Source organism: Eurytemora carolleeae, unplaced genomic scaffold (genome assembly GCF_000591075.1).
Source record: "Eurytemora carolleeae unplaced genomic scaffold, Eaff_2.0 scaffold598, whole genome shotgun sequence".
Classification (NCBI taxonomy): Eukaryota; Metazoa; Arthropoda; class Copepoda; order Calanoida; family Temoridae; genus Eurytemora; species Eurytemora carolleeae.
Window position 1 is genome coordinate 1 of NW_019396493.1, and position 19,234 is coordinate 19,234.

The following is a 19,234-nucleotide window of genomic DNA, read 5'->3' on the forward strand; positions in this document are numbered from 1 at the left end:
TTTTTTACTTAACCAGGTAAATGTTTTTAAATTTATTTAATCTTAAAAATTCATCAGTTTTTCAGTGCATACAGTGTATCTCAATAATCTCTTTCTTCCACACGGTAGTCCACTTAACACCCAAAACACTTTACAGAAAGTTGCTACCATTTTTTCACATTCAATATTGTCGGAGATATTAAGAATTGCTCAAAATTATCAAAAAAATTGTATAGATGGTCAACATTTCTGTCAATTTTGAAAATTAATAAAAAGGAATACCTATTTAGATAGCTCAGAAATAACAAAATATCCCCAAACAATAATCTTTAATTTGAGATCCTTAGCACGAAAAATGCGGACGTTTTGACAGCTGAATCTTGTTTTCCTTTGTATTTCACGGATATTGTTCTAATTTCAAATTGGTGGAGAGTCACTTTAACTATTTTAAATGTAAATGTGTTTAGTCCTTGTCCTGACTACGTGAAAGGAAGTGCTGAGATTGCAATACAGATTCATCAGAGAGAACATGTTGGAGACATTCTCATCTTTCTCACAGGTTGGATTTCGTCTTCACATATGCATTGTACCCTGTCAAATAGGCGTTGTTTATATTTTCTTAAAAAATAATTGAAATTAATCCCTCCTCCCCATAGGAGTTATGAAAAAGAGTGGAAAAGGATTAAAAAACTAACCTTTTAAAATAAATTTTTTCATTTTTTCCACATCTGATCTTTACAATTATTTTTTTTCAGGGATGGGGGGGGGATAATTCTGAAAAATATATTCCCCTGTAATCCTCGCCTTGTGCAGAATCATTATTCATCATGATTTCTATCTAATAGTAACTTAATGTACTTCTAAAACACTAAAATTTATGTTTGACATTGGATGGGAACTTTTGTTGAAGAATCGTTAATCTTGAACGCTTGATCTAGATAACCAAATAGGACACTTTTATATTTTAGGTTAAATGCTTAATCCCGAGATTAACAAAATTTCTGGCTTCTTGACTTTTTTCCTTGATCACTGATCAGGGACTACATTTTTTTTGAGACTTTCAGCCTTCAGGGGCACATAGGAAATCAACCTCCTTCTCCTCTTTTCCAAAATAATTTTTCAGGCGTTTAGTGTTGGGAATCCCGAGCTCGAGCATACATCTAATGAAGGCTTACGGATCAATTTAAATACTTCTCGATACCCCGTATCTTGCAGTGTTAAGTTTATTTGAGGGATTAATCATTGATTGATTGATTAATTGGTTATTTATATCAAGTTTTCAAGATGAACGATACTTCGCACAAAGCTTCCCACATTAGAAATCATTACTTTAGTATTGTCAAGCATTGATCTCCATCTGATGCAGATCTACGGATTAACTTAATTCCTTTTTATCATCCCGTTATACCCTTTAATTGAGAAATATACCATTAATTCTTCAACTTTAAAGGTGTCCACATTTGATATCGAGATCAATTTGTGTATTTCAAGGTATGGATGAAGTGGATGGCTGTGTAAATATTCTAGAAAAATACAGGTTTGTGAATTATTATTATTTTTATTATTATCATTTTTATTATTTTTATTTTTTATTTGTTTTGTCTGAACTTATTCTCTGGTCTTTGTGTTTCCCTGTATAAACTATATTGCAGGCTTACTCTTGATAGATTAGTTATACTGCTTTCAGGCTAAACAATTTATCTAGATAGGATGGATAGGATGTATAGGAGGGATAGGTAGGATAGGATGAATAGGATGGATAAGATATATGAGTAGAACGGACAGAATGGATAGGATATATGAATAGAACTAATAGGATGGATATATGAGTTGAACGGATAGGATATACAGGATAATGAGTTGAACGGATAGGATAGATAGGACATATAAGTTGAATGGATAAGATGGATAGGATATATGAGTTGAACGGATAGGATGGATAGGATATATGAGTTGAACGGATAAGATGGATAGGGTATATGAGTTGAACGGATAAGATGGATAGGATATATGAGTTGAANTTAGTTTGGTTTAGTTTGTTTTAGTTTGGTTTAGTTTGGTTTAGCTTGGTTTAGCTTGGTTTAGCTTGGTTTCCTTTGGTTTAGTTTGGTTTAGTTTGTTTTAGCTTGGTTTAGCTTGGTTTTCTTTGGTTTAGTTCGGTTTAGTTTGTTTTAGCTTGGTTTAGTTTGGTTTAGCTTGGTTTAGCTTGGTTTAGTTTGGGTTAGGTTGGTTTAGTTTGGTTTAGTTTGGTTTAGTTTGGTTTAGTTTGGTTTAGTTTGGTTTAGCGTGGTTCGGTTTGCAAGCGTTTTTGCTTTTTGTAATTTACAGTTTATTCTGTATGGTTTATTACAATAGACTTTCCAGTTTCCATGTCCTTATTATTATTGCCTATATTTCTTTTATAATCTAAAAGAGGTTTTGTAAATGAAGATAAGAATTTTCTCAAAAATACTTCAAAGAACTCCCACAATATTATAGAAATCATCCATTTATATTTCTAAATCTCGTAATTCAATCAAATCCGATTTTTTTCAATAGTCATAAACTCCCAGACTTCTTCTAAGGATTACTGTTTAAAAGTACTTCGGTTTTTTCTCACCCCACCNCCGCCTAGTATATTAGAAATGTCTGCGCAAAGTTCTAGAAAAATCCAGGTGGATTCTGCTTTAAGGGAAAATAAACAACGATGTGGGTAAAAAGTATTTAAAACGGGGAATTGTTTTCAATCAACTCAAAATAATTTTACCCCTTCTTCTTAATATATTTTCCTAAATGTACTTTCCTCCAGGTTCTACCGATGTATGGAGCTCTTGCCCCAAATCGTCAGCTGAAGGTTTTCCGGCCACCGCCAAGAGGATTCAGGTAAACACCCCTGCTGTATCACTTCAAACTATCTACCCCCCCCCCACCTGGGTCCACTTTTCCTCCGGGATAAGGGGTTTAGAGACGACCTTAGAAATATCTTATTTTTATACTATAAAATTCTTTTAACAATTTGTTATTTTATTAATTTTATCATTGATTGGGTACAGGTAATACAGAAGTATTCTACCCTCATCATTTCCCCTGTAGAATTAATATCAAAAAAAGGGTTGTTTGATTATTTGAGCATTTTTATCCTAAATTACTGAGGTACTACAGGGTTATCCACAAAAGATGAGACTTATAGTTTCACGACCCAAAACTCTAAAAATATGTCGATTTAAAGCTTTTGGTTGAGCATTGTAGTGGTTCACTGAATGATTAAGCATAGAAATCTGCCAGTTTTTGGTCTTCAAGGAACCCTGAATGCAAGAAAACTAACTTAATAAATTCCGTACAATCGTCTCTGAAGTCTCATCCTTTATGGGTAACCCTGTAAATATATAGATTAATTCAAATCTGAGTAATAAGCATCTACGTCAGTTTTAAAAATGTCGGACCATATTTAAACGTACTAGCTACATAAAGATGAAAAACAGCGGCGGATCAAATGTTAAAAAAAGTCCATATTTTTGAGTCTCTAAATTAAAACTTCCACGTACACTTATCAAAAAATGTTATTTTTGCGGACTCCGTTATTAATCCAAAAAATTGACAAATTCTCTTATTTTAACTTAGAGCAATTAAAATTTTATTTAATTTCATTTCACCAAAGCTGAAAACTTTAGAATTGTGGATATCAAGATCAATGCTTAATTTTCTCTTTTTGCTAATTTCAAGATTAATTTACTCTTAAGTTTTTATCAACTGAAGTGTAAAACTCAACCAATTGAGTTGGGTTTGGTGAACAAATAATTACCAAAAAGGAGTAAAAGTCTTGGGAGTTGATATTTTTTTATCCCTCATAAAAATCTCGAAAAAAACTTTAAAATATATTATTTGTTAGGAAGGTTGTGGTAGCGACAAATATTGCTGAGACCTCTATAACGATTGATGGAATTATTCACGTGATTGATTCATGTTTTGTCAAGATGGCCTGGTTCAATTCAGATACATATACAGACTCTCTTATCATTACAGAGGTATAGATAAAGATACATATACAGCATATACAGACTCTTATCATTACAGAGGTATAGATACAGATACATATACAGCATATACAGACTCTCTTATCATTACAGAGGTATAGATACAGACACAGGCTCTTATCATTACAGAGGTAGACTCTCACAAAGGTATAGATACATATACAGACTCTCTTATCATTACAGAGGTTTAAATAGAGACACAGACTCTTATCATTACAGAGTTATAGATACAGACACAGACTCTCTTATCATTACATAGGTATAGATAAAGACATAGACTCTTATCATTACAGAGCTAGGTATAGATACTGACACAGACTCTCACAGAGGTAAAGAGGTATAGATACAGACACAGACTCCGGCAGAGTTTTAGATACATACACTACACAGACTCTCACAGAATACAGAGGTATAGAGACATACACAGATTCAACAAAATGTATAAACACATACACAGACCCTCTTAAAGAGGTAAAGATACTGAAATTTGAAATTATACATTTCGATGAAAAATATTCCCCTAACTCTTCCAACCCCCCCCNACAATTTTTGGAGAACAAAAATTAAATTTGGGTTAAAATATTCTGTTGCCTTTTAATGTCTAATTTGTCTTAAAAATGTACACTTCTGTAATTCTAAGTAACTTAACGTCCCTTTGATTGAGGAATCATAGGTCAGTAATATTGGTCAAAAGGTGGTAAATATATAATATATTTAGTATCGGACGCTACCTGTAGGCGGTCTGGGTTGCCCAAGCTGGGGCTTCTTTTACAGTTCCAATCCTCTTATAATCCTCTTACCCAGGAATTCATCTCTGATTTACTGATTTGTTTATCCAGGTATCTCAGGCTAGTGCTGAACAGCGAGCTGGTCGAGCTGGAAGAACTGCACCTGGCAAGTGCTATAGAATGTGCAGGTAGTAATTAAGCAAGATTAAACGAATTTATCCTGACTTTCACTTCTTAAAATCAGGGGTCAATATAATTCCATCCAAAACGATCCCAAATATTGATTGATTGATATTAGGGGCAAAAATTAGTTCCAAGTTCCAAGCTTTTCCAGGCATCTGAGAAGAGAAAGTTCTGTAGCTTGTCATCTTCAACTGGGAGCAGGAGCAGTAGAAGCTGACTAAACCTATGATTGTCATAGACCTTCTGGGGCTTGGGAACCTAGAAGCATATTCTCCTTTTTTTCTTTTTTAGGAATTTTCCTAGAGCTTTGTGTGTGATGTTTAGCCTCTTTTAGATCAAAATGGCTTCTGGAGTTTTTAATATTTCAGTTTTCGTCAGTTTAGAGTTTGGTGCTTTGCCATTTTCAGATCAAAATGGCTCCTGGAATTCTCATCCTTACAGTTTTTGTCTTGTCTTGATTGCTCGGCAATTTGATTAATTCTAAGTGAAAGGATCAGTATACACCTAAAGTGACTCTTTCTAAGAGGATCAGCATGCATAGATTGATTCTATGTGATAGGATTAGTGTTCACGTTACATGATTCCTTGGATAGGAGAAGTATTTACTGCAAGATTCCTTGGATAGGATCAGTGTACATGTTGCAGGATTTCTTGGATAGGATCAGTTTACACTTTACAGGATTCCTTGGACAGGATAAGTGTACACTTCGCAGGATTCCTTGAATAGGATCAGCGTACACTTTGACTGATTCATTGGAAAGGATCAGTGTACACTTTGAAGGGTTCCATGGATAGGATCAGCATACAGTGTGCAGGATTCCTGGGATAAGATCAGTGTACAGTTTGCAGGATTCCTTTGATAGGATCAGTATTCACTTTGCAGGATTCCTTGTATTGTATCAGTGTACACTTTTAAAGATTCTGTGTGAAATGATCAGTAAACATTTTTCACTTTACCCTGAAGCTGCACACTGGTTAACAGTTGTTTGGGGGTATTCAAGGCAAAATTATTAGCCAGGTGGTTTAAAGAATGTGTGGTCTTGTATGTATGGACTTCACCAACTAGTAGATGACTAATGTGTTCATCTCCTATATGAGAATGGATGGGCAGATTGCAGTTCAGTATGCCCTGGCCAGAAATCATGATAGTGTCACACTAGTTTACCACACTAGTTTACCACACTAGTTTACCACACTAGTTTACCACACTAGTTTACCACACTAGTTTACCACACTAGTTTATCACACTAGTTTAACACCAGTCTTGGCAACAGAAGGCCAAATAAGTTTTAGAAGTCTTACATTCACTGTGCCTACTGCTTTTAGGTGTCGGACAAATAAATAGCCCACAATCTGACGCTGATGCATTCTCTCTGAGAGGGACATCCTCCGGACAAGGTTGATGTAGTCATATCTGGGTGGGGAATGGGGATGGTGTTGATGCAGGTGTTATTAAGAATGTATACTGCAAGGGAGTTTTTATGTTTCTGTATCCAATCAGTTTTATCTCTTTTATTGATTACTGTTATTTACATCTTTTAAAACCCCAAATGCAGTACACATTACTCAAGTGCAGTACACAATGACAGTCTAAATGGCACAGAAAGTGTATTTTCATGCCCCTACATGTACTTTTAACCTGGATCCCCATTTGGGATCAGAAATGGAATTATATGGACCACTGCTTAGAACCCATAACGTTTTATGCAGATTCTGATCCTGGTTTTGCCTTGATAAAAAAGGATCAGGATCCAGAGCATGAGCATTTCTTTAAGATTTACTGATTGTTTTTTTTACATTTAAGAAGTTTTTTTGCTTTTTAATGTTGAAACTTGATGAATAATTCAGATAAATAGAAATTGAAATTGTTAATGATCTCTCTTTTTTAACAGTTCAGAGTTTGGTTTTGGAACAACATGTTTTTTTTTATATTTTTGGGCTGATATTTTGCCTCTGGGAACCGGGGATCCGCATATTTTTGGACCCAGATCCAGGAAGCAAAAATGTTACGGATTCAATGGATCCATATCCTAAGCACTGATAAATTTTTTCAATCAACCAATCAATGCTTGTTTCCGTGATTAATGTTATTCCTGCAGAATATGACCAAAACATGATAAGGAAGAAGAAGTAATCCGTAGGCAAGTCCCAGGAGGCAGGGACTTAGCTTGTAATAACCCTTTTGAACTGTAATTTATTTTGCAGGATATTTGAAGAATAAAATATCAAAGAATTCATTTTAAGGGACTGTAAGCTTGACTTCAAGAGACCCTCCATTCAAAGATGTCAATGCCCAATTTGCAATGGTATCCATAGGAGCTTTGGTTGATCAATTTTACTTATCAATGTTTATAATTTTGAAAACTGATCATTTCCAATTGTGGCTTCTTTACAAAAGTGACTTGAGCATTTCTACTGCTGGAAAACATAAAGAAATTATAAGAACAAACAATTTTAAGCTTAGAAAAAGATACCATATTATTGATCAATGTTTATAATTTTGAAAACTGATCATTTCCTATCGTGGTTTCTTTACAAATGTGATGTGTGCATTTCTACTGCTGGTAAACAAAAAGAAATTATTAGAATCAAACAATTTTAAGCTTAGAAAAAGATACCATATTATTGATCAATGTTTATAATTTTGAAAACTGATCATTTCCAATCGTGGTTTCTTTACAAAAGTGATGTGTGCATTTCTACTGCTGGTAAACATAAAGAAATTATTAGAATCAAACAATTTTAAGCTTAGAAAAAGACACCATATTTTTGATCAGATAAAGGTTTTAATGAAACCCTTGTGAATGGCATTGCCCTCTTTTCAAGGAAAAACGAACCACAATTTGCAAACAATCCCTTTAATATTCACTGGAGTTGACAGTTTTGTTTTCTTAGGGAAGAGGATTTCTTGAAACTACCTTTAAATACACCACCGGAGCTTCAGGTATATGCTCTATAATGCATTTTATTTGTAGGAGCTTTTTAAGATTTTAGGATTTATAAAATTATAAATATTTAATTTTTTTTCTAGAGATCAGATCTTTCCCTGTCAGTTCTTCAGTTGAAAGCTCTAGGAATAGACAATATTGTAAGGTAAAATATATTCCTAAAACATCGCTTTTCTGTTGCTTTTTGAATTCAGAATGTTATTGAATTTTCAAGTTTTATGGAATTTGCCTTTATGTGCTAATTTTTAGAGCCCTCAGAATTATATAGAATTCAACAAAGAAAATTCTGGGATTTCTGGGATTTTGTGAATCTTTAAATTTTACGAACCATGATCCTAACCACATCTGGGACTTAACTAGTCTAGGCACCTGAAATGTATTTGATTGTTGCGATTTGTAAAATATGAATTTTTTCAAATAAGACTCCATAAGAATTTCTAATTTTTGGTGCCATATCTTCTACTACCCTACCTAAGATACCTGAAATGACGGAAACTAAAATGCCAAGACATAAAACAGTGCACAGTGCTGCATTATTATGTGATTTTATTTCCAAGGTTTGAATTCCCAAGTGCACCTCCGGCGAGAAATCTTATCTGTGCAATGGAACTTCTCTTTGCTCTCGGTAAGTTTCAATATTTATATTCTCACCCCTAATATTTGATTATTACTGAAATAATAATGGTCTACAAAGTGACATAGCAATATTTTTGTATTTGATTATTACTGGAAGAATAATGGTCTACAAAGTGACATAGCAATATTTTTGTATTTGATTATTTCTGAAATAATGATGATAATACCCTCCCTAGTAATTTCTTTGTATTTGATTAATACTCAAATAATGATGATAATACAAAGTGCCCTGGTAATATCTTTGTATTTGATTGTCACTGAAATAATGATGATACTACAAAGTTCCCTGGTAATTTCTTTGTATTTGATTAATACTCAAAGAATGATAATAATACAAAGTGCCCTAGTAATTTCTTTGTATTTGATTGTCACTGAAATAATGATGATACTACTAAGTGCCCCAGTAATTTTTTTGTATTTGATTATTATTCAATTAATGATGATGATACGATGTGTCCTAGTCATTTCTTTGTATTTCATGAACACTGAAAGAACGATGATACTACAGAGTATCTTTGTAATATCTTTGTATTTGATTATTACTTAAATAATGATGATACTACAAAGTGCACTAGTAATTTAGTTGTATTTGATTATTTCTGAAATAATGATGATACTACAAAGTGCCCTTGTAATTTCTTTGTATTTGATTATTTCTGAAATAATGATGATACAACAAAGTGCCCTTGTATTTATTTGTATTTGATTATTTCTGAAATAATGATGATACTACAAAGTATCTTTGTAATTTCTTTGTATTTGATTAATACTGAAATGATGATGATACTACAAAGTATCTTTGTAATTTCTTTGTATTTGATTAAAATATCTTTGTATTTGATTATTACTTAAATAATGATGATACTACAAAGTGCACTAGTAATTTAGTTGTATTTGATTATTTCTGAAATAATGATGAAACTACAAAGTGCCCTTGTATTTATTTGTAGTTGATTATTTCTGAAATAATGATGATACTACAAAGTATCTTTGTAATTTCTTTGTATTTGATTATTTCTGAAATAATGATGATACTACAAAGTGCCCTTGTAATTTATTTGTATTTGATTATTTCTAAAATAATGATGATACTACAAAGTATCTTTGTAATTTCTTTGTATTTGATTATTTCTGAAATAATGATGATAATACAAAGTGCCCTTGTATTTATTTGTATTTGATTATTACTGAAATAATGATAATAATAAAAAGTAACTTGAGGTCTGAACTTGTATATGTGCTTAAAATAATGCTTGTCTGTTTAGTGAAATTACCTTACAAATTAAAGAAATTGCTGATTGAAAGAAAGTAATTACCGTACAAATTAAAGAAAAAGCCGATGGAAAGAAAGTAATTACCGTACAAATTAAAGAAAAAGCCGATGGAAAGAAAGCAAGTAGTTGAATCACATCAAATCGTAGACCCCGACTTTATTTTTAATTTAGTTCAGTCATCTCGAATTTAAAGTATGGACCTAGAAGTTTGATTTGATTTATTTTGATTTGTTAATCCTCCACTTGTCTCTGAATTTCCTATCTTATCAGCATCCACATAAAATCAGCCCTCTGCTAATAAATGAGTGGAAAAAAGTTGGCCCTTTAAACAAATAAACAATTGATCTTTTCAACTTTCAAATTCTGGTCTTATTTAACCTCTGAATTATGTGATATCTGTAATCATATTATTAAATTGACTACAACTATCTATTCTAAGTTCATTAGTCATAAATCTGAATAACTGTATGTTTGATCTCAATTGAATTAATTGTTGCCTATCCATGTAATTATTCCATTAAGAGCTCATTACATATATAATCATATAATCATGATAACTGTTTTTTTTTTTGACATGTTTAGAATAATATTTTTTTATTCCATTGCCAATTCGTGACTGTCCGGTTTCTATCAAACATGCTGGATTACTGAATTACTGAATTACTGGAATATTTTTCGCTGGGAGGTCACTTTTGTGACATATTCAGCAAGTCAAAATATCTTTTTTGTTTCTACTGATAGTGCAATAAGTTAAACCAGGAATCTGGGCGCCCCTGACACCTTCACCAGGGATCTCAGCGCCCCCCTGACACCTATCACATTGAAGAAATGTGTTTGTTGTACATATTCTTAAAACTAATTAATGAGGTGGCATTTTTAATGTCTACTGGCAAACTGTTCCATCCTTTAATAACTCTCAAGCTAAGATTCCTCCTAATATCTAGATTGCACAGTTTTTAGTTGAGTTTCATATTGCATGTCGAAAACCTTGTTTTTCACTGAGCTGTGTCGACAGACCTTGTACACCATGTACCTTCTTTTACATTATCATGTTTATGGAAAATCTTCCAAGTCTGGATTAAATCCCGTCTTACTCTTCTTTCTTCCAAGGTGGTTTAGTTGACCTCCTTTAGTTGATTCAGGTAGAAGGTACTATGGAGGCCTGAATTCATCTTTAAAACACGTTACACTCTCAAGCAGTTCAATATCTGATTTAAGCCAAGGTGACCAGGCCTCAACACAGTACTCTAGAAGAGGTCATACATAAACTTTTTAAAGCCTGATCCAGGTATACATTAGCTTAGTCGTTTTAGCATGTCTAGTTCTTATTAAAAGTATTTTATTCCTTGAGAAGAATAGTTCTGTTGAGCAAAGGAATTTCCTCCTTTAGCTTAATCTTGACATCTATCAGCTTGGTGATGGTGTTATGTGTTTAGGTGGAATAGATGAGGATGGTGAGTTAACTAAACCCCTGGGGGAACAGATGGCAGAATTACCCATTTCACCAACAATATCAAAGGTAATTGTAAGGGTGCATATTTTGAACGGAGCGCCAGACATTTTTTTAGGGGTTTATTCGCTGAATTGGGGGGAAAAAAGTGATTTTTTGGGAATTTTTTTTTTGGGGTGTGAAGTATCAAAAAGGATAAAAATAAACTTGCCTCTTGATGTTATTTTTCAGTTTCCCCATAGATCTTCACAAATCACCTGCACAATCTGATCATTAGTCGTTGTATTCCATATTTTTTTTAAGGACTACTAAAGAGAATCAAATCAATGTAGAAGTAAAATCTTTTTGTTAATCCCAAGCAATAATTTAATCTTTTGCATTAAGTCGGATTAGGTTAATTCCTTAAAAAAAAAACATGTGGACAAACCATGGACTGCCCCAGGTGTCATCAAATGGGTAACTATAGAGATAGGGCTGATGGCTGGGATTGCCGGGAGCCAGGAACAAGGCCAGCAATTTTGTTTAATAATAAAAACAGGACATATTTAAGATCCGTACAATGATCGCGATAATCCTAGTTGCAAGTAGGTTGTTATTTATGTGTTTGCGCCTCAGCACTTCAAATTAAGATTTTTTGCTTAGAATTATAAGTTTGCGCTTCAGGACAGAAATGCACTTACTCAGTTGTATCTAAAATTTCCGACACCAGAAGAATTGCAATAATAAAATAATTGTTTAGATGTTGTTGGTATCTGGGGAACAGGGATGTTCCAAGGAAATTGCAACAATTGTGGCAATGCTGCAGGTTATTTAAAATTATTTTTATATATTTTTGTTCTCCATAAAGGGACTACTGACGTGCGTAAGTTAAACTGATTTTCCATTTAAAAGGGGTGTGCAGTGTGCACGATTTGGTACCCGAGAAACCTTTTTTTGATCAATAATATCGGTTATCTAGTTAAAAAAGTTTTTAATTTTTATCAATCTTACTTTTTTAATATTTTTTTTGTAATTCTTAAAGGGAAATGTGCAAGTCACTTTGCAGAAAACCCACAATTAAAAATAATCATTTTTTAAAATTAAAAATATGGATTGATCAGACAAAGCTCTATAATACAATTGGGTTGAGTGATGACGCTTTAAATATTCTGACTTTAGTCCCTTTAGACGATAAACATATTAATTAGACTATGATTTTTTCCCCTGATTAGTTGTTTTGTCGAAACCATAATAAGAAATTTTCCGAATTTCTCTCAAAAGATTTTCGGGAAAAATATATTTATGGCATTGGCTGTTCTTGTTTAGTTTTTGAATTATATTAAATCAAATCATGCACTCTTCTCCCCCCTCTTCAAAATCTGTTTTCCTCGGTTATTTATTATTAATGAAATGGTTTACAGCACTTCATTGGGGAGAAAAAAAATATTTTAAGGGATTAAGAAAATAAATTTATCTTTTTAAATGAGAAGAAAATTTGTTGAAAAAAATAAGTGTTATCTATGCTTTCTCAAAATCTTCGACTATCATCATCCCTCACCCCAACCTACCCCTTAATCGTCCGCTCTTGCAGGATATTCTTCAAAATTCTTTCCCTGAAAATAATACGACCCTGATGTCTGGAAGGAGACTTTAAGTGTGTCTGTTTATTATGAATTCAAATTTTTTATTCATCGCTGAGATGGGGATATGGAAGTCTGTATAACATTATAACATTAAACACAGCAGAGTTTTAGGGTATTAAGAATCAAAAAGGGGAAAAACTTAATATTTAAAATCCAACTTTTCTTTTTTTTCCTATTATTTTGAAGATCATTTCTCCGCCTTCCCTCCACCAAATGCAATGGGGAGGGGGGATTCTGCAATTAACCTAAGGACAAAACTTTAATGACCTGAAACCATTTAAATATGACAAATGGGTGTTGCCCTAAGTATAATCTTTAAATGAAATTTTCAAACAAGATTACAGCTCCATGGATCTTCGAATATAAGAAATGGAGTGGAAAAATTCCTCACAGTCGCCTCTTAAGTCTGATCCTTCGTAGGTAACCCTGTATATCCCCTAAAAAGTAATAAATCCCTAATGTGTAGTAGATTGTGTAGTGATTTTAGTAGTTTTTCTTCGTTTTTTGTGGATATTTTCCGTCAGAGTCAAAATTTGGCATTCTCAACATTTGCTTTTTGTATTTTTTTTTTGGTTCTTTTAAGATTTTATTAGGGTAAAGATATAGCAAAATTTAATAAAAGCAAACGTTAACAGAATATAGTTTCGAAGTGTGGGAAGTAAAAAATAAAAAAAAAAACTAAGCAACACGATTAAAGGGACTATAAGCGTCAACTCAAGGAACCCTCATTGCAAGATAGCTATTCCCGATTTACGGTTCCCTTGAAACCTTAATCTGATTAAAATAACGTCGTTTTTTTTACTCTAAAAGGGAATATTTCGCTGAATTCTCCTGACTTCTTAAATCAAGAAACTGCAAATGAAAATAAACAATTTATTCAAACAAGAACAAAGATATCTAATCCACACTTTATCAGACAAAGCTTACAAGGGTACCATAATAAATCGTGCATTGCTATCTCTGCATGGTATGTAGAGTCACTTGAAATTACGCTTACAGTCCCTTTAGCTACACAACTAATCTTTTTAAGGTAGAGAATGTATTTGTATCTGGTCGAAGTGACAAGGTGAAGGTAATGAAAAGAAGGTTTGAGGTCGAGCAGGGGGACTTCCTCACCCTCCTCAATGTGTTCTACGCCTTCGAGAAGTTTGGGATGAAGAAGAATTGGTGTAACAGTAACGCGCTCAGATATAAGGCGCTTAAGCGCGCGGCAGATCTCAGGTAAGGTTAAAATTAAAGGGACTGTAAACGTAATTCGAGTGACCCTCTATGCAAAAATGACGAATTTTTATTTTTTTATTTATTTTCCTGCAGTAGAAATGCGCAATTCACTTTTGTAGAGAAACTGCAATTGACAATAATCAGTTTTCTAACTTAAAATCAGACAGATCGGAAAACTTTAGAATTGGATACCCTAAATTCCAATAGCTTAATCTGAGTATCCATTGTGGAACCTTATGATTTTCTTAATCCTCTCTTTTTGTACACTCTGATTTGTCGATTTCTAGCACTTCAATGGATTGATATTATATTGATCTGAAGATTAAAGAAGAGGAGATCAAGCATTGATCTCAATATCCGCAATTCTAAAGTTTTCAGCTCAGAGCTTTTAAGGGCACCGTTGTGAATCGGGAGGGTCACTAAAAATTACGCTTACAGTCCCTTAAAAAGTTAAAGTATTTTACTTTCATTAGATAGTTTACTCTTTTTTATTAAAGTTTGTTTACAGTTGTTATTAAAAAACTATGGTATAATTACTAAATCCCTGACGATGACGTGTCAATTATCAAAAGAATGAAATGAGATGACAATCTTTCCACTTTCCATTGTCCATGATTAAAAGAATTTAAGTAAACGTGATTTCTTCGGATTGATGACTGATTTGTTTTTTGTTTTCCTCCGCTCTTTTTTCAAAATTAATTTTTCTAAAGATGTTTTTGTTGAACACTTAAGTTTTTTATTGTTTTTTTTTAATTTTTACAGGGATCAGTTGTTTAAAACTTTGAGACGATTAGAAGTACCTCTTACTTCAACCTCAGGTATTTAAATTAATTAGGAGGAGATTTGCTGGATGATTCTATTCAAATGTAACTTTTTATTCGCTGTAAAACAGTGAAAAAATGGTTTAGGAAAATGACACCGTTTAGTACCTAATGGTCAGGGGTTCTGCAACAGATTTTATGGCAGGTGTAATACTGAACATAGTGGGAGATTTATGGTTGTTGTAATACTGAACTTAGTGGGAGATTTCATGGCAGGTGTAATTCTGAACATTGTTGGAGATTTATGGCAGGTGTAATACTGAAGCTAGTGGGAGATTTTATGGGCAGGTGTAATACTGAACTTAGTGGGAGATTTTATGGCAGGTGTAATACTGAACTTAGTGGGAGATTTTTTGGACTACATAGGGATTGTTTTTGCGTTATAACTGCTGTACAATTTGTTTAGCGGTGTTGTTTTTGAAGTAGCCATTGCTTCACAAACTAAGGTTCGCACACCAGAGAAGTTTGTTACAACTCTCCCATGTCCTTGGCAGCATGAGTTGTACTGATCACTGGAGGTTTATATACATAATAAACATAACAAATAATAAATATAATAAAATAAAAGTATGTAATATGTAGCATATTCTGCAGTCGAGAACAGACCTCAGTGAAGATTGGTCCGTGAAACATTGTGTATGAGGATGTTAATCTGTTTTTTTGATTGAATAATAAATTGTGTAATATGTATATATACAGGGTGAGTCAAAAAAAAGTGTAATTTGCGGCACCTTGTGCAAATTTGTACCTTTTTTGTGCTACTCTCCTGTATGGTGTTTTTTCAATAATTTTTTTGAAAATTTGTAATTTTATTTGGTACTCTAATGGCCCAAAAGAAAATCCGCGAACCTTTTTTTCTCTCAAAATCAAAAGTTCAGAAAAGCAAAAATGCGTATATAATTTATTTCTATCGAAATCTAAAATTTTTAAAGATTGCATCAAAGAATCACGGAAAATTCGCAAGATTATGATAAGAAATTTTGCAATTTTTAGTTCTGGTCTGATTTTTAAGGAAAAGTTATTTAAATTCTCTAGTTCTTTTCTTCTTAGTATATTCTAAAGTATTAAATATACGCTGTTCAGTTGAAACCTTAAGAACCAGTGAAAAACAATTTTTCCGTAAAAATTATATTAGAACTGTAAATTGCGAATTTTCTAATTACAATTTTGCAAATTTTCTGAGATTCTGTGATTTAATCTTTTTAAAATTTTAGATTTCGATAGAAACAATTTATTTAGACATTTGTTTTTCTAAACTTTTGATTTGAGAGGAAAAAAGATTCGCGGAGTTTAAATGAGTCCCTTTAAACGAGTATAATATTGTTCAGATGAGGACTGTGTTCTGAAATGTATAGTGTCTGGTTTGTTTCCCAATGCCGCGTATCTTCACCATTCCGGAGAATATAAATCTATCAGGCATAAAATCATATAATTTGTAAAAAAAAAACTCCCCACCCCCTCCCCAACGTCGGTCATATAAAAATGTTCAGTAGTTTAAATAGAAATATTTAAAATTAAAATTAAGTTTTCATTAAACGAGACCCAGAAAATACCAAAATAGAAAGACAATCTTGAAGACTTAAGACAATATTTTTAAATATATTCTTATGAACATAAAACATAAAATTTGCATAAATTCATTTTAATGGTAAAATTATATGCAAATTATAAAATTATTAAATGCACAATTGATTGCTTTAATGTCCTATTCCACATATTTTATGGTTCCTACTAAATGAAAAATTAATCTGCCAAAAACAAAAAATGTATTTAAAGATCAGGAAAATAACTGATTCTGAAATAAAAAATGTATCCTTTCATCCTTATTAACTTTATACTGAAGACCTTTCATCCTTATTAACTTTATACTGAAGACCTTTCATCCTTATTAACTTTATACTTAAGGCCTTTCATCCTTATTAACTTAATAATGACCTTATTAAATAAAAACTTAAATATAATATGATTTATGCAGAGGCGACGTTCCCCTGAAGGTTCATCCTACCAGTGTTCTATTCACAGGTTATTATCCAGGGGTTTATATTTTCTCGAAAAATTTTNTGTTTTGAAACTCTTTGCAATTTATCTTATAGAAATCTCTCAGTCAGGACTTGAAACCCCAGGCTGTAGAATGGAGCCTAAAGCTTTCCCTAACACTCATGATTTGATTTGATTTATAGAAATCAAAGACGATTTTCATTTAGTCTGTTAATTTCCATGTTTATTGGGACAAGTTGTATGATTAAACAGAGAGAGAAATATAACAGATTGTTAGATTTCATCAAGTGTTTAAATGGTTTAAGGAAAATGAATGGGGGTGTAGGGCATAGGCTAAAGCCTAGAAGTTTAGGAGTTGATCGCGACCAATAATCGTTCTGTCTGATGTCCGTGTCTCGAGAAATTGATATATAACTGTGTCCGAGCTATCCGAAAACACTTTGCTCCTAGTCCTATACCCCTTTTATTTCACCTTAACAGTCCCTTTAATGAATACTGTTCTATTTACAAATAATAGATTTACTCGGGAAACTTAGAAAAAAGAATACAATTACATCGTACCTGAATCATTTCTATTTTCCCCTCTACTTTTGTTTTTGTATTATTGTTTTGAACAAATTTATTTAATTAAATTATTTAGAAAAACATCCTCCGTACCTGGTCTATAACGAGATTAATCACACAAAGGTTAAACTGATCAACTATATCAAATCTACAGAATTTTATGTCCCCCAAAAGCATTGATACATGAATACTTACAGGGTTACCCATAAAGGATGAGACTTCAGAGACGACTGTACGGAATTTATACCTTATATATTTATGATTCTCTGCAACTAACAATTTGTTTCCTTGCCCAATCATTATAAATCTATATTTAAGTTAAAAGACTGTACGTAAATTTGCTAGCAAATCAATATTTCATTTGGAAACAGTGCGTATAATATTGATAAACAAACGCTTACCACCTAGCAGGCGTTTTTTAGCTTTGAAGTACAAATTTATTCCAGGTGCAAACAATAGTATGCCGCATTTTATGTATTGTCGATTGGTTGTCAAATCTATATTAAATGATTTAAGGTTTTAGCTTTTCCCTTAATGCATCTTTTTTTCTTATAAGTTGCGCTCAAAGGATTTTACTTTAATGCCGATCTAAAAGTCAAATTCAATAACCTGTGAAGATGGTCTCTGGAATAGTTGTAAAAAGAAAAAGTAAATATATTCCGTATATTCATGTTCCATCCTATTAGGTAACCCTGTATACATTTTGATGCCTTAAAACATGATTCGATGAAACTCTTATTTAATGGTTTCAAGGCCTAGAGGGATTACATAATTGAAGTTTCTATTGAAGTACCTGTTTTAAGTCATTAAAGTTTCCATTTGAAGTTGAGCATTAATTTGAAATTAATTAAAGATTATATTGAAGTTTCCTTTTAAGTTGCATGTGAAGTCTGTTTCATTTGAAGTTTTATTTGAAATTTCATTTGAAATTTCGTTTAAATTTTAATTTGAAATTATTTGAATTTTAATTTGAAATTATTTGAATTTTAATTTGAAATTATTTGAATTTTAATTTGAAATTATAATGAATTTTAATTTGAAATTATTTAAATTTTAATTTGAAATTATTTGAAATTTTATATTAAGTTTTATTTCAAGTTTTTGTTGGAAGTTTCATTTTCATTTGAAGGTTCTTGGGGAGCATTCATTTAAAGTTTAATTTGAAATTACATTGCAAGAAAATTTGTCACAAACATCGATTCCCCTTTATACTTTTTATTCTGAGAAGTTTTGAGACATTTTCTGATCTGTTTCCAGCATGTTTATATGCGAGATGTAACCGCCATTGATCCCTGCTGGTTAGAGGTCCTGGCCCCGCACTTCTATGAAAACAGGAGAAGAGAGAGAGAAATATTCTAGTTATGTACACGTACACGTAATTTCAAGTGACCATCCATTTATAGAGTGATTTGTCAGATTCACAACGGTTCCCTTAAAATCATTTTGTGATCAAGAATGAATGATATATTTTTGTATTTCCAGCTGAAAATAATAAAAAGTGACCTGCGGATTTATGCGGCAGATACAGTGAAGTAAATTATCAGAGTTTAACATGCTGTAGCGACAATACAGCCCTCATGTTGTTAAAATATATAGGTGTAAAGGGTACCAGTGTGAATCGATCATCCTAATATAAAGATAATGGGCCACTTTAAATTACGTCCTTATTAAGTACAAAACGTCTCCTTAATGGGTTAAATATTTTCCGGCTTAAAGGTTTCTTCAGCATTTTGAAAAATTTTTATCAAAAACATTTTGGATACTTTTCCTTTTATGTTTTTATCCGGAAATGTATTA

At 32.4% G+C, this 19,234-nt stretch overlaps 1 protein-coding gene across 4 annotated transcripts; it reads left to right on the plus strand.

Annotated features, from left to right (window-relative positions):
- The first annotated feature begins 2,739 nt into the window (after positions 1–2,739).
- Positions 2,740–19,232, plus strand: LOC111704296 (probable ATP-dependent RNA helicase DHX35). 4 transcript variants are annotated; one of them, XM_023476506.1, is made up of 15 exons: positions 2,740–2,841; positions 3,848–3,983; positions 4,832–4,908; positions 7,799–7,847; positions 7,935–7,996; positions 8,409–8,476; positions 11,198–11,280; positions 11,951–12,016; positions 13,864–14,054; positions 14,817–14,872; positions 16,204–16,291; positions 16,851–16,897; positions 17,514–17,560; positions 18,695–18,822; positions 19,110–19,232. In XM_023476506.1, exons 1-14 carry the CDS (start codon positions 2,777–2,779, stop codon positions 18,794–18,796), a joined length of 1,137 nt encoding a protein of 378 aa, XP_023332274.1. In that variant the 5' UTR covers positions 2,740–2,776; the 3' UTR covers positions 18,797–18,822; positions 19,110–19,232. The 4 variants fall into 4 exon arrangements, with proteins under 4 accessions (XP_023332274.1, XP_023332273.1, XP_023332275.1 ...); XM_023476505.1 differs by having other exon boundaries at positions 18,695–18,812; XM_023476507.1 differs by having other exon boundaries at positions 18,695–18,806.
- The last annotated feature ends 2 nt before the right edge of the window (positions 19,233–19,234 follow it).